Raw genomic sequence first — 17,129 nt, 5'->3', positions numbered from 1 at the left:
CCATGGCCCCACATGGCAATGCCCCTGTAACCCACGCTTTATGGACTTTTCTATAAATAATAAATAATAATAAAACTTTATTTGTACCCTGCTACCATCTCCCCAAGGGACTCAGTGCAGCTTACATGAGGCCAAGCCCACAGCACATCAATAAACAAAAAGATAACAAATAATCAATACAGAACAGTTAATAAAACTCAAAAACAAAAAATACACAATAAGCAATAAACAATAAGCAATAACAATAACATACAGCATTTAAAAATCTATGAACTTCTAGAGAACTTCAACTTTTCATGGACTTTGGAACTCTTATGGACCCTATACCACACCCTGATAAACTTTTATGGTATTTCACTGATCTATACGAACCTTTGATGGACTCTAGAGGGAGGGAGGGCTGGCATGATTCCCTTTACAGTTTGCATGATTTTTACCCTTATGATCTCCTTGTATGCCTCCCCTTCCCCATATCCCTATATGAAGCATGAAATGTCACCTATTCATGAACCTAGCATCTCAAGGCTTCAGGAAACCTTCTCTCACTTCCTGGGCCAGCTAGTCCCTAAACAAAAGGATTCATCAAGGATGTTTTGCATGACTGATAAACAAATGACTCCACTTCCTCAGACCTTGGAGAAGCCAAAGGCTTGCCCATCTGGTGGGTGGATTCTAAGGACATTCTAATTATCTTTCACAAAAGGTGTTTGGTCACCTCAGTCTCCTTCCATTCTGTCAAATCTTCTGGCTGAAACTGATCCAAGATATCATCAACAGACCCCATATTCCGCACCCAGGACTACAAAGGGACTGACTTTCTAATCAGTCAAAGAAATATCTCCAGGAACCAAAGACAATAGATGAGCTGGCTCGAAGGCTTTAAAAAAAGCTAATGCCAGCACTAATGCAAATATTAGTCATTTAATCCATTCATCTTTTCTCCCGGTTCATGGTTTCCCACCCGGACCTCCTCCTTCCTTCTTATTGGCTGAGAGGCCGAAGCGGCACTGGTTCCCTGATTGGCTGAGGTGCGGCTAAGACAGCCACACCTCCCAGCCAGATGATGACTCCATCCAATCAGCATGGAGCCGGCAAGGGGGGTGGGAGCAGGAAATTGAATCTGACAGCTTGTATTTTCTATAAAAACTGTAATATTTCCCTTTGCAAACTTTGGCAAATGATTGCAGTTTGACATCCACTCCAGCTGTAACGAAAAAAACATCTTGGTGGGTTCTGCTTCAACTTGGTGAGATTTATTCTGGAATATTGGCTTCTTTTTTCTCACCAGGCAACTCACAATGGCTTGGGCCTAATCCACAGCCATTCTAAATTACTCGACAACAAAACCAGGGTTTTCCTGGTTTGTGGCAAATTAATTTGGATTGTCCAGAATGTCATCTGGACAGCCCCCTTTTTATTGCGGAAGTTTCCGCAATAAAGAGGCAGTCTTGATCCACCCTAAGTTCTTAAATACTCCTTTGCACAAAAGTTAGATCAGCAACAGAAAGAAAGGCTTATGCCACAAGGTCACTTACTCCACAAGGTCAAACAGTTTCCTGGGCTCTATGGGAGGAGGATAAATGATTTCTTCTGTGTACTTCCGATTGCAGTTTGCAAAGGCAGTTGAAATGTGGATGAAGGCCTCAAGGTTCTTCATCTGGTGGGCCAGAAAAAGGAGCTGCTGTGTGCCCCTGACATTTAGCAAAAGGGCATGCCTGGTTGGGAAAAAGCATAGAAAAGTTATGAAGAGCTCAGGGTGGTATGAATTCCTACAACCAATGAGTTTCATCCATTAAGGATTGATAAAGGAACTTCCAAATGTTTGAAACACAAATAAAGAAAATTAACTTCGATGAGTGCATTATGTCAGCTCATGAGAAGATGTCCCCTCGATATGGAACATGTTTCTTGTTTATATGAGATTTGGTAGTCACTGCTACTGCCTTATTTCTTTGAAAGTGTAGATGATGAGTAGTATAAGAGAAATTTTTGGTGCATAAGACCGTGGGTCAAATGCATGCAGTCTCATTTATGGGTTCTTTTGTAATCTAAATTGGCAGAAGGGCCATTATTCTTGACTTGATGTATTTCACAAAGAGTTCGTATAAATCAATAAGAAAGGACTTCCGGTGGACATGGCGATGGGATTGCCTTGTTGAGAGTAGCTCCTGACGAGGACCTGCGTTGTGGTGGACAGGTTGAGCTGGAAAGCTCCCCCCTTTGCCGGATTGAGTGCAAAGGTGTCACAAATCCCAAAGTGAGCTCGAAGACCCCAAAGATCTTTCCTCCCTCAAGGAGGGGAGCTCAAGAGGGTCTGAGTAGCACGCAGGAAGCCGAGCCGCCCCGCAAGGATCGAGCTGAAAGGCACGTTTAACCGTTGCCATCCCAGCCTCGTGTCTCTGTATTATTTATTTATTTATTTCAGTTACTTCTACCCGGCCCTTCTCACCCCCAAGGGGGGACTCAGGGCGGCTTACAAAAGAAGGCACAATTCGATGTCTATGTCAAAAATACATGCATACATAAAAGCAATTAAACAGTTAACAGGTTAAAAACATCAGTACACAACACAATAGTAAACAATCTCATGGTCAGTGTTCAGAGTTCCATAAATCCATTCCGTTCCGTCAATTTCTGCTCATCATCAAGGTCTTTCCTTTAGTTGCCAGAATGTCCAAAAGCCTGGTCCCACATCCAGGTCTTCAATTTTTTTCTGAATGAAAAAAGGGAAGTCGCTGATCTAATCTCCCTGGGGAGTGAGTTCCACAGGTGAGGGCCCACTACCGAGAAGGCCCTGCTCCTTGCCCCCGCCAGCCTCACTTGTGATAGAGGCGGGGTCGAGAGCAGGGCCTCCCCAGAAGATCTTAGACTCCGAGGTGGGACGTAGAGGGAGATCCGTTCGGACAGATACACTGGGCTGGAACCGTATAGGGTTTTGTAGGTCAAAACCAGCACTTTGAATTGTGCTCGGAATTGGATCGGCAGCCAGTGGAGCTGACACAACAGGGGGGTGGTATGCTCCCTGTATGCCGCTCCGGTGAGCAATCTGGCTGTCTCCCGCTGGACTAGTTGGAGTTTCCAAGCAGTCTTCAAAGGCAACCCCACGTAGAGTGCGTTGCAATAATCCAATCGGGATGTGACAAGAGCATGGACCACCGTGGCCAGATCCGACTTCCCAAGGTACGGGCGCAGCTGGCGCACAAGTTTTAATTGTGCAAAATCTCTCCCGGCCACCGCCGAGACCTTGGGCTCCAGGCTCAGCGATGAGTCCAGGATCACTCCCAAGCTGCGAATCTGCCTTCAGGGGGAGTGTAACCCCATCTAACACAGGCTGTAACCCTATGCCCTGTTCGGCCTTACGACTGACCAGTAGGACCTCTGTCTTGTCTGGATTCAATTATTATTATTATTATGATTATTATTATTATTATTTACAGTATTTATATTCCGTCCTTCTTACCCCGCAGAGGACTCAGGGAGGATTACAATTTACATATACATGGCAAACATTCAATGCCATAGACACACAACATATATAAACAGACACTCAGAGGCTATGTAACATTCCAGCTTTTCATGAGGTTATTCTGGCCACCAGGGGTGCTCTCACTTCACCGTCCATTTGTGACACTGATGAAGTACTTCCTCATTCTTTGCATGCTTGCTGGAGATTTTTATGGCCTCGTAAATTAGTTAAATTAGCCTCCCTGCATAAGCGGTACCTAAATTTTGTACTTGACAGATGCAACTGTCTTTTGGGCTGCAAAGATCAACAGCAAGCTACACAAATTGGTCAGAAGCTCACTCCGACCTGGGCTGGCTTCGAACTCATGACCTTTCCGTTAGTAGTGATCTTAATGCAGCTGAGTCCCAGCCATCTGCGCCATAGTCCCAGTGCACAGAAGCTTTGTCTCCATTTTAAAGGGCTAAACAGGGGTGGGCAAGGAGACTAGCATTGCCAACCCTCCGCCCCAGGCTACCTAAGTGAAGTACCACTGGTGAGCAATCAAGTGAATTTGTCGAACCCTACTTATTTTATCTCTGAGCAGTACTATAGGCTATGAAGTGTCCTATTAAATTCCAAAACTTCCAGGCCAACCTAAATGGAATTACAGTATGTTGTAATAAACACAAAGGGCTAGGCAAGAAGAACATACTTCAGAGGTTCATCAAAGCGAACCGTTGCAGCACAATGGAAGATAATGTTGACTTCAGACAGGAGCTCTTCAGTGTCCTCTGGGCTGATGGCCAAATTCGGGTGGGTGAGTTCAGCACTTATTGGTTTAATCTTCTCATGGAAGTTGGGGCACTCTTCACGAATTTTGTCAAATAACTGCAATACAAAATGTAATCCTTAGATAAACACTGATAATGAATGACAAAAGGAATGATCAGATTACTTAATATTAATCCAAACATGACACAATCTCATTTTATCTGTATTTCTAACAATGGTGGGGTTTCTGCTTCTCTCTGAGTAAGATCAGACTTACATACACTGTACTGTACTCAAGGAATGCCTTGTGGCCAAAGGCCCAAAAAGCCGCAAGTCCTGAGGAAAATGAAAATGAAGGCACAAGAAAATTTCAAAACCAAAACATTACACCCAAAGCACATGGCTGGCAATATAGGAAATACATCTTGCTTAAACCCAGATGCCCTATCTTTCCCAACTTCTGGCAGCAAGATTTCAGGTCCAGATAACTTCATCCACATTGTCAAGGGAACATGTGGCTGCCTACTCATTTTCCAACAGAAGCTACACCATTGTTTCTTAGCAATGTTCCTCTACACTAGAAAAACAGGAAAGTTTACGTGCAACAGACCAAATGATAACACAGTTGACATGTATTAGAAATGGCAATACTCAAAACCCAGTGGCAGAACATCTATATCTTCATAGATATAGAATTATTGACTTTTAAGAACAAAGTTTCAAGGCGAAATTAGCATGAGAAATTGACATCTCCAGCTCATCCTCTGTTCAGATATCAGCCAGCAAGCCAATGCCTTAAATCAAGAAATAGCTTCCTAAGATCTACAGAGAAACTCACAGAAACACCTCAGCAAGTGAGAATCCAAAAGTGGCAGGTTAAAACCTGGAACCTCAATCTGTGGCTGATACCGGATGAGAATTTTTCCCTCCTGGGTACACAGAAGTTTGGGAGACTTGGAAGGCACTGAACAGACTCTGACACGATGAGATGTAGTGCCAATCTTAAGAAATGGGGTTACAAAGTGGAGTCCACGATATGCGAGTGTGGAGAAGAGCAAACCACAGACCACTTACTACAATGTAGTCATGCACAATGGAGGACGTTTTTACAGTGACACCAGGGGCACTCCAAGTGGCTAGCTTCAGTTACAGCCAGTGTTGGACGGGGTTACACTCCTTCTGAAGACGCAGGTTCGCAGCTTGGGTGTGATCTTGGACTCATCGCTGAGCCTGGAACCCCAGGTTTCAACAGTGACCAGGGGAGCATTCGCACAGTTAAAACTTGTGCGCCAGCTGTGGCTGTACCTTGGGAAGTCTGACTTGGCCACGGTAGTCCATGCTCTAGTCACATCCTGTATAGACTACTGCAACGCTCTCTACATGGGGTTGCCTCTGAAGACTGCTCAGAAGCTTCAAATGGTCCAATGATCGGCAGCCAGGATGCTAACAGGAGCGGCACTCAGGGAGCATACCACTCCTCTGCTGCGCCAGCTCCACTGGCTGCCAATTTGCTACCAGACACAATTCAAAGTGCTGGCTTTAGCCTATAAAGCCCTAAATGGTTCTGGCCTGACCTACCTGTCCGAACGCATCTCCTCCTATGAACCAGTTAGGACATTAAGATCATCTGGGGAGGCCCTGCTCTCGATTCTGCTGGCTTCACAAACATGCCTGGCAGGGATGAGAGACAGGGCCTTCTCAGTGGTGCCCCCCGGCTGTAGAACGCCCTTCCTGCAGATATTAGATCGGCCCCCTCCTTACTGGCATTCTGGAGGAGAGTGAAGACCTGGCTGTTTGAACAGGCATTCAACTAAGCAGTGTGATTGATTGATTATTGGAACACGGAATAGTGGATAATGAGTCTGGATTCTGATTCTATTGATGAGACCTGGTGGATGTGCTATATTGATGTATTGTTGTATTGATGTTAACGTTTAATGATTTGTGATGCTATTGCTTTTAAATGTCCAATGATTTGTACTGTGTATATTGAAACTGTTGTTAACCGCTCTGAGTCGCCTAAGGGCTGAGAAGAGCGGTATACAAATGAAGTAAGTAAGTAAATAAATAAATAGCTTCTGGTCAAAGAAAATTTAGTAAAATGCCAAGTTTTTAACCTTGCTTGTTGTTTCTCTATACATTATAACTGTATTCTCAATTCGCATATGACACAATAAATAAATAAATATGAGAAATAGCTAAATTGTTATATATTAAAGCGACTGGGATATATTAACAGATTCAAAATGTTTTATTAGATTTGTGGACAAAGTTAATGGTTTCTTGGTTGGCACAATGTGTATATTAATATTTAGGTCATCATAACTGCTTAATCTCGTTGTTTCGCAGCCTCAAGGAACTGAATTTCTATAGTAAATTCCACCAGGAACTGAAAAAGGCACTTTGCGCGAATGTCCCATTACATTAATCTATATAAATAAAAATGTAATGTTAAATCGTTGGATTAGCATAACTCAAAAAACCACTGGGTGAATTGACCAAATTTGGACACAAGACACCTACTAACCCAAGGAGTGACAATCACTCAAAAAATTGATTTTGTCATTTGGGAGTTGTAGTTGCTGGGATTTATAGCTCATCTACAATCAAAGAGTATTCTAAACTTCACCAATGATGGAATTGAATCAATCTTGGCACACAGGACTCCCATGACCAACAGAAAATACTAGAAGGGTTTGGTGGACATTGACCTTGAGTTTGGAAGTTATAGTTCACCTACATGCAGAGAGCACTGTGGACTCAAACAATGATGGATCTGGACCAAACTTGGCACGAATATTCCATATGCCCAACTAGGAACACAGATGGAGCTTGGGGGAAATAGACCTTGATATTTGGGAGTTGTAGTTACTGAGATTTATAGTTCACCTACAAAGAGCATTCTGAACCCCACAAATGATAGAATTGGGGCAAACTTCCCACACAGAACCCCTCTGACCAATAGAAAATACTTAAGGCCATCCAGTCCAACTCCCTTCACCAGGGCAAGAAAACGTAATCAAATACTGTTTACGCACAAGCATAGAAAATTACATATATTAGAAACCAACACTTTCTCATTACTTTACTTTCCAGATCACCAGACTGGGCCACAGCAACGCGTGGCAGGGGATGGCTCGTATATACTAAAATAAGAGCTTGGACCTCATTTTAGAGGAGCATTACTTCTACTTCCACATCAGGATGAGCATCACGCCACAGCTGAGATTCAGAATTGGCAACAATGTGCTCCGTGAACCAAACCCAAACTTGATAAGAGGCAATTTTCTATATTTTGAGAATTGCAATTCTTGTTTTTGGCCAAAAATAATGATGGAATAAATGTTTGTGGACTGCAAAAGCAACACGTACAAGCTATAGGCTTCGTGCTACCCATCCGTGCTATGAGAATTCTGTGGCCACAGATACTGCCAGCTACTATCTCTGTTCTGGGATTTTTCCAGTGAAACTACTCCTGCAATCTAGTATAGACTGATGTGTAATAATTCCAGTCTCACAGGTCAGAAGCCACAAGACTTATAAGATTTGCAGAAACTATGACATCATAGTCTAGACTAGTCTATGAAAAGCTCTTCTAAGTGACAATTGCCAGTCAGGTTCTGGTGGATTGAAATAAACATTCCTCAGAGCACTTCAGTGTCCGAAGGAGCAGATTTTATGGGAGAACACAACCTGTAGGTAACCTGGACCTTAGCCATATAGGGCTTTAAAATTGGTGTTGTAGGAATGGTCAAAGAGGTATTGGAGATGGAGCAAGTGTTTTCTTATATTTGAACCATAAAGTGAAGGTAAAGGTTTCCCTTTGACATTAAGTCTAGTTGTGTCCAACTCTGTGGGGTGGTGCTCACCTCTATTTCTAAGCCAAAGAGCCAGCGTTGTCCATAGACACCTCCAAAGTCATGTGGCCAGCATGACTGCATGGCGTGCCGTTACCTTCCCTCTGGAATGATACCTATTGATCTACTCACATTTGCATGTTTTTGAACTGCTAACTTGGCAGAAACTGGACCTAGCAGTGGAAGCTCACCCTGCTTCCTGGAATTGAACCACCAAACGTTTGGTCATCAAGTTCAGCAGCTAAGATGGAAGTAAATGTGCAAAGTGGAAGCTTTGTAATGAATTGTATGGGATCCTCTGAAGAGGCCAGCCAGCCACAGATACAGGCAAAATGTCAAGAGAAAATGCTGCTATAACACAGTCATACAGTTTCAAATGGTCCAACGGGTGGCAGCCAGGTTATTAACAGGCGCGGCGCTCAGGGAGCATACAACCCCTTTGCTGCGCCAGTTCCAGTTTGCTACCAGGCACAATTCAAAGTGCTGGTTTTAGCCTTTAAAGTCTAAATGGTTCCGGCCCAGTTTACCTGTTCAAACGCATCTCTCCCTATGAACCATCTAAGTCTCTAAGATCATCTAGGGAGGCCGTGCTCCCCATCCTGCCTCCTTCGCAGATGTGACTGGTGGGAACGAGAGACAGGGCTTTCTCAGCGGTGGCCCCTCGGCTATGGAATGCCCTCCCTAGGGATATCAGATCAGCCCCCTCCCCCCAAACATTCTGAAAAAGAGTTAAAACCTGGTGTTTTGAGCAAGCATTTGCAGATGTTGTTGGGGGCCTTGAATTTTGCCAGTTGGGATTTCCTGGTCTAGCTGCCCAGAGGGATACCCTTGCTGTTGCTGGGGGGATTCCAAGAGGAGTGATAGTTCCCATAAAGCTTTTCCTTGATTTGAGTCAACTGGGAGGAGGCTGGTAGCTATGTAGTGGGTGTCTTTCACGGTGCTCAACCTTATTTCTCTCACATTTAGCAGCACCTTCCCATTGCACATCGGGGGGGGGGGGGGGCAATGCCAGCTAGCTTGTAGTTTATCAACAGGTGTAGGTTTAAGACATCCTGTGATTATTCTGCATGTTTCATTCAATGCTATGTTCACCTGCTTTGCATGGGCAGACCTATGCCAAACAAGGCAGGCATACTCGACAGTTGAGTAAGACAAGGCTAAGGTTGATGTTCTTACTAATTTGGGGTCTGTACCACATGTGCTGCCAGTAAGTTTCTGCAGGATGTCATTGCGTGCAGCTACTTTGTGCTTGGTGTTCAAGCAGTGTTTCCTATATGCTAGTGTTCGATCTAAGGTAACACCAAGATATTTAGGATGGAAACAATGAACAAGCTCTTCACCTTCCCAGGTGACTTTCAATTTCCTATTGGCTTCACAGTTGCATAGGTGGAAAACACACATTTATTTATTTATTTATTTATTTATTTATTTATTTATTTATTTCGGGCACTTCTACCCCGCCCTTCTCAACCCCCTAGGGGGGACTCAGGGCAGCTTACGACCGGCACAATTCGATGCCAACAATTCAACAGATAAAATACATAACAGCACTAACCACAATAGTTAAAACATTCAAATTAATACAATAACAACTAAAAGCCAGTCTAGTGGCCAACGTTCACCGAGTTCTATAATCCGTAAGTCCATTCAGCATTACCATAGTCCTTTCCAAATTCTGGTCATCATTACCTTGTCAGTTTGCCAGATTACCCAAAGGCCTGGTCCCATATCCATGTTTTCAGCTTCCTTCTGAAGGATAAGAGGGATGTTGATGACCTAATTTCCCCGAGGAGTGAATTCCACAGGCAAGGGGCCACCACTGAGAAGGCCCTCTCCCTCATCCCTACCAGCTTCACTTGTGATAGAGGCGGGGCCGAGGGCAGGGCCTCCCCAGAAGATCTTAACCTCTGAGGTGGGACATAGAAGGAGATACGTTCAGACAGGTACGCTGGGCCAGAGTCGTGTGTTTTGTTTCCTAAAATCCTAGCATATTGGGCTTTTACAATATGGTAAAAGCCCAATATGCTGGTGTTCTAGGAAACAAACAACTGTGGCAGTTTCCGCAGCTGAAGCTGAGTTTTATGTTTTGTCAGAAGTGGCAAATAAATGGATTTGGTTGACTCAATTGCTAAAAGATTTAGAATTAAAATGTCAATATCCAGTAGCTGTATTCGAAGACTCCCAGATGTCCATAGCCATGGCCGAAAGTGCAAGTTTAAAAAGCTGAACAAAAGACAAAGCTGTAAAGTTTGAAAATGTCAGACAGTTAATTCAGCAAGGAGTTATAAGGCTGGCATATTGCAAGTCTGAGAATAATGTGGCAGATATTACGACAAAACCACTGACAGCACCAAAATTCAAACAATTTGGTGTTTGATCTGGGATTAGCCATGTACAGATGTAAATATATTCAGTGAAAGTAAACTGAATGTGAATATACGTTGCATTGTAAATATGTATGCAATATATGAGCTGTATAATATGTATATATGTAAAAGGGCAATAAGACTAGCTATGGAAGAGGTGTCAGGATTTGGCAAGAAACCAAGCATGACAGCATATCCAAGTGACTGAATGCAAAGTCAAAATGACATGCCAAGTTTAAGTGTCTGATGAAACCATGAAGGAATGCATCAAGGATGATGAAATACAATATTGGATTAGCTGGCTCTCGTATAAAAGTAGGACAACCAACATAGTGGTTGTTGTTGGTCAGTGTAGATGGATGTTGGAGTGGGAGATCTACATTAGAGAATTTGCTGAGAGTAAGAGAAGGAGAGAATGTGATTTTTGTACAGCTTTGTTTGTGTTTGTGTTCCTGAACTGCAAAATAAAAGCCTTCCAGATTTTGGAACAAAACCTCTGCTATTTGCCTGTATGTGCTGTTCAATCAGGGGTACCTCTAGGAACCCCCGATGGAGTAATGGGCTAAACCCTTATGCTGACAGGACTCCTGACCAACAGATCAGCGGTTCGAATCCAGGGAGAGTGGGTAGAGCTTCCTCCATCAGCTCCAGCTCCCGCTCCCAATGCGGGGACATGAGAGAAGCCTCCCACAAGGATGGTAAAAAATCAAATATCGGGGCATCTCCTGGGCAATGTCCTTGCAGATGGCCAATTCTCTCACACCAGAAGTGACTTGCAGTTTCTCAAGTCACTTCTGACACACAAAAAGGGGGTACCTCCAGACTACTGAGACACTTAGAGCTGGCTTTCCTCATTCACAGAATGAGCACAAGATCCTAACAGAATTTTTCTAGTTGAAATGCATCGTAATAGAGTTCCAAATTTGGTATCTCTATGACTCCTCTTGGAGAGTAAGCAAGCATATTTAGAACTGTTATCAAACCTCAGAGATCTTCATCCTGCAGTAAAATTCTCAATATATATTTTTACCACTTCTTACATTTTTCTATGTTGATTTTTAAAGGTGTAGCACAGCTGGTAAATCATCAGCAATTATGATATATATCAACCAAAAGGTTGCAAGTTAAAAGCCCCAAGTTGGCGTGAGCTGCTGTCAGCCTCATTGTTTACCTAAGCAATTTGAAAACAGCTAGTCTTATTGCCCTTTTACATATTATACATATTAAATATTTTACATTGCCCTTTTACATATTATGTGATTAGAGAAATTAGGTACCGCTAAATAGCGGGGGAGAATTTGACGATGCCATAAAGAAAGAAGATCAGAAAATGCTGGGTGACCAAAGGAAGTCCTGACAGCTCTTTGTCCTAGAAGATAGAGCAACAGCACCGCCTGGACTTGAGCACAACCTTCCATGGCACCTCCTTCTGTTCTGTCTGTCTGTGCATTGTCTATACAAAGCGGCATTGAATGTTTGCCGTGTATGTGTACTGTAATCTGCCCCGAGTACCCTTCAGGGTGAGAAGGGTGGAATATAAATAAAGTGTTGTTGTTGTTGTTGTTGTTATTATTATTATTATTATTATTATTATTATTATTATTATTGGAATTGCACTAAATAAAAATATGAATAATATGTGCTTTAACAGCTGCTAGTCTTCCCAATAATGATAGCTGTGTTTTGGTCTATTCTTTTATCTTTTGTATGTATATTGATATACTATTTTATAATTCCTAAATATCAAATGAGATAATTTTTTGCCATTTTTTTTTAAATATCTTTGATGGATTGAGAGACTATATACAAATCTTTAACTAAAAAAAGTAAATGAATTGTTGTCATGGGGCACTACAACAGGGCACCGCAACTAAGAAAAGCCCCCACCATAAGGTAGACAAAGGAATGTCTTCACTGGCTATTTAAAACATGGGCAGGTTGGACTAAAGGGAGTAGGCAAAGCCATTTAAGTTCCAAGCCATTGAATGCTTTATTTTGTCCATTATTCAGCCCTTCAGATTGTAATTATATGTCCAAAAGAATATTACAGGTTGAGTATCCCTTAATCTGGAATTCTGAAATGCAACATTCTGTCAAAATTAAAACTGTCCACTGGGTGGATGAAATAATGAAGCGTTTGCTTTCTGATGCTTCAATATACAAAATTTTGTTTCTTGCAGAAACTTTTTTAAAAAATATTGTGCTTAAAATTATCTTTCAGCTGGGACTTTTGAGGTGAGATCTGGAGTGACAAATAATAATAATAATAATAATAACAACAACAACTTTATTTTTATACCCCGCCAACCATCTCCCCAAGGGGACTCGGGGTGGCTTACAAGGGACCAGCCCAAAAATTACAAATAAAACACACATTTAAAAACATCAGATAAAATTTAAAAAAACACAATTGTAAACAATATGGTGGAGAAAAAAAACAGCCATACCCTCGTTGTGAGGAAGAACAAAAATTGGCAGAACATGTCTTTTAGGTATAGAAGTCATTGGAGTATTGGCCACATGAACTATTGATCTGTCTTAAGTAATTTGCCAGCTCCAAAGCAAGTAGCAAACACAAATAAGACAGAGGTTCCAGATGACATCTTAGCCTCTGTGAGGCTTGCCTCACCTACAAGCTGAAGAACCCCAGAGCTCCAGATAAAGCACCCTACAAATCAACTTTAATGAAGAGTTAATATTGAGAACATTCTTAAATTAAAGCAAGTTTTGTGCTTCATAAAATCATAGAGTTGGAAGAGAACATAAGGGCCATGTAGTCCAATACCCTGCTATGCAGGAACACACAATCAAAGTTTTGTTGACAGATGGCCATCCAGCCTCTGCTTACTTCTCCTCTATCTCTGCTTAAATTTGATTGGAAGACTTATGAGCCAGTTGGTTAGCCGGAGAAGATTATTTCCTCCTCTTCCTTTGATACTGAAAGTGGAACTCTTCTAGTGCAGATTGTCGGGGGGGGGGGGTGTGGTGTGGTGTGGTGTGGGGGTGGAGTCAGCTAGCCTTAAGTTAAAAACAATGTATTACTAATTGGATGACACTTTTAGACAAACCCCAAAGCTAATATACTCTTTATCAGGGGTCCTCAAACTAAGGCCCGGGGGCCGGATGCGGCCCTCCAAGGTCATTTACCCGGCCCTCGCTTTGGGTCAACCTAAGAATGAAACTACTTGAAAGCACACAATAACAACAATAATCCTATCTCATCAGCCAAAAGCAGACCCACACTTTCCACTGAAATACTAATAAGTTTACATTTGTTAAAATTGTTCTTAATTTTAATTATTGTATTGTTTTTAAATGTTTTTTGCACTACAAATAAGGTATTTGCAGTGTGCATAGGAATTAATTCATTTTTTTATTATAATTCGGCCCGCCAACAGTTTGAGGGACTGTGACCTGGCCCTCTGTTTAAAAAGTTTGTGGACCCCTGCTCTATATTTTAACTATGAAAACTATTAACATTGTTGTTCATTCGTTCAGTCGTCTCCGACTCTTCGTGACCTCATGGACCAGCCTACGCCAGAGCTCCCTGTCGGCCGTTACCACCCCCAGCTCCCTCAAGGTCAGTCCAGTCACTTCAAGGATGCCATCCATCCATCTTGCCCTTGGTCGGCCCCTCTTCCTTTTGCCTTCCACTTTCCCCAGCATAATTGTCTTCTCTAGGCTTTCCTGTCTCCTCATGATGTGGCCAAAGTACTTCAACTTTGTCTCTAGTATCTTTCCCTCCAGTGAGCAGTTGGGCTTTATTTCCTGGAGGATGGACTGGTTGGATCTTCTCGCAGTAACATTAGCTGACATTTATCTCCAAGAGGAGATAAACTTGTTGCAAAAAATGGGTAACCCTGGGGAACACAATTTTTGTAAAGTTACTGAAGATGTGACAGTTGTTTTTTTACTAACTTTTGGCATCTGAATCAAAAAATCACCTACTTGTATTCTATGTCAACTTTTTGTCCCCCAAATCATACAGAATGTATATACAAAGAAAAATAAATAAAAATTTACCTGAATATATTGTTTGTTTAGAGTTATTTTTTATTCACACAAAGGCTATATATTGTTACTGTAAGTCAAACTATGTACAAGCAGTAAAGTTCTGCTACCAAACATACATTGAATTTTTGACTTTCTTTATGCATGTAAACCGCCCTGAGTCCGTTGGTGAGAGCGGGCAGTCTAGAAATAAGTTGTTGTTGTTATATAGGTAAAAATTACACTTATACTTTTTCCTGGAATGTTTAATCTGTGGACATGAATGGCCAGTTGGGACTGCACCAAATAAATTTCCATTGTGGAGTAGGACACACTTTAAGCTCCGCTTTAAGCTATTGATGAACAGTTGCCATTAAGTTATGTTAGATTGGAATCTCCAATTTCTCCATTAAACCATGAATGCATAAAGCCACCATCACTTTGAAAATACTGCACAAATGCACTTTCTCCTGATTGAAAGTAGGATACCTTCACTCCTCTTTCAAGTAAGTTTTTCTCATACAACCTTGATGCTAGGAGTTCTGAAGCCTTTTTGTATCAACCCAAATCTTATGCCAACTCATTCAACTCATGCTGATCAAATCCCTTATGAACAGTCATCTTCAATTTCAGAATCTTCATTGTTTCTGTCCCTAACATTTACATAAGTATGCATGTGAATTTAAAAAAATAAATTCCGCTAACTCCTCGTACACAGACAAGAACTTGGACTACATTTTGGAATATGATTCACTATAAAGAGTGGTACATAACCTCTCATCGCACTGCCCCATGTATAATTGAATAGCCTAGACAAGTATGAACAATTTGCTGATCTCCAAGCTCATTCCCCCATCCCTCCCCACTTGAGGGAGGTTTGTTCTCAGCTAACAAGAGAGCAGTAGTGCTTTCTTTGATCCTGCCTAGAGTGGGCACATTAAGTTGTAGAGTAAAAGTTTGACATGATAGAAGAAAACTAGCTGCAGTTTTGAAATTAGAATGCCCATTTAAGTCTAAAACAGTTGAAAAATCAATCTCAGAGGAATTATGTTAAAAATTGTTCCCCTGTGTAATTTACTACATCTGCTACCAGAAAATAAAATATCATCTACCTGTGCAAGACCAGGTTATCTCAACAATGACTAATTTATGTTCGCTGTTTGTTAGAAAGGTTCTAATTAACTCCTTTGTTTGTCTTTGTTCTGCTGCCGCAAGATGTGACAGCTAGAGGTTTTAGTTATGCTACTGAAACTCAAAAAACATGTTTCTCAAACAGAAGAAAGAATCAAGCAGAATTATCAAGATATATATCTGAAGCTAAACAATTTTTTTTAACACCCACAAAACAAACAAGAGCAAGATATAGCATACCAGATGCATTAATAGCTCAAAAAGAAGAGCAACATTTGAACAAGCACGCTTCCATAAACAGGATATGTATACAAACAAGTGGGTGCAATTCACCAGGATGAGGGAAAACAAAGAATCCTACACAACATTGCAAGGAGGAAGATATTCAAGTTTTCATGTTTTACTAAAAGAGTCAGACAAAATCTTTTCAAGAAGAAAAAATTGCACAGAGGAAACCTGCATGAACCGTTTGTGAGCCCATTTTGATGGCAAAAGCATGTAAAAATCAAATGGACATGTTACCTTAAAATGGCTTGATTTACAAGAAAAACATTAAGACTGGATCTAGACAAATGAACTGAGAACTCTGGAAGGATTAAAATAAATCAACATTGTTTTTGTGTGTGGAAGGGATGGATTGATAAAATAAATAAAAGGGAAATGAAATATAAAGACAAAATTGTAAGAATTGACAGAACCCCTTGTATTGATATCATCTATGGGGAGGTTGAACATTCAAAACGAAGGGGACATAGAAGAAGATATTATATAGAAAAATGATGGAATATAATAAGATCATGGCAGATTAGAAAGAAAAATCAGGGAATGATATAAGATAGATATGATTAACTTACATTAAAATGGGACCAAATTTAAGGTAATCATCTAAAGATTAATTTACAAAATGTCGTGGTTGTGTATCAATTACAAACGTAGTGATTTATATTTAGCAGAAGCTGAAACGCTAATAAGTAAAAAAGAAAGAAGTATATGTAATAGTTTGATTGTTGCCTTTGCTTGAGGGGAAATGTCAGCTGTGTTTTTAATGTTTTCTTTTTGTGGGTGTTTAATTCTATGTTGGTAAGATGGGGAAAATTGTGGAGTGGAATGTTGGGGGGGGGCATTGTTTTAAAGAAGAAAAAAATACATTCAGGCATATATGAAACATAAATGAATTGAGTGTTTAGACTTGGGTCCCCTTTCTCACAATTTATTTAGTCTTTGAGTCATAATTGATGTACATATTTCCTGATTAAAAGGGTACTTTAGTTAGCTTGCTAAAAATATCCACTACCCTGCATTCATGTGTGATCAGTAATGGAATCTTGTCTACCTTAAATCACTAGTATATAAAACAGGAGTGTTTCTTATTTCTTATTTAGTTTTCATTAGCTAACCCTAGAAATAGCTGCTTGTTTCTGATTTTTGAAACTTTGGGACTATTGCAGTGATTTTATATGTAGACTAGATGGCCCATGTAGTCTCTTCCAACTCTATTATTCTATTACTAGCCGTCCCCTGCCACGTGTTGCTGTGGCCCAGTCTGGTGATCTGGAAAATAAAGTATTG

At 41.2% G+C, this 17,129-nt stretch overlaps 1 protein-coding gene across 1 annotated transcript in view; it reads right to left on the bottom strand.

Moving 5' to 3' along the window:
- The window catches only part of LOC132776435 (fatty acyl-CoA reductase 1-like), a 60,638-nt gene that overhangs the window by 30,550 nt on the left and 12,959 nt on the right, over positions 1-17,129 (bottom strand). The window contains 2 exon segments of the mRNA XM_060778091.2: positions 1,536-1,715; positions 4,158-4,333. Coding sequence (XP_060634074.2) covers positions 1,536-1,715; positions 4,158-4,333 — 356 coding nt within the window.

Source organism: Anolis sagrei, chromosome 5 (assembly GCF_037176765.1).
Source record: "Anolis sagrei isolate rAnoSag1 chromosome 5, rAnoSag1.mat, whole genome shotgun sequence".
Taxonomy (NCBI): domain Eukaryota; kingdom Metazoa; phylum Chordata; class Lepidosauria; order Squamata; family Dactyloidae; genus Anolis; species Anolis sagrei.
This window is presented reverse-complemented; position numbering and strand designations above follow the sequence as displayed.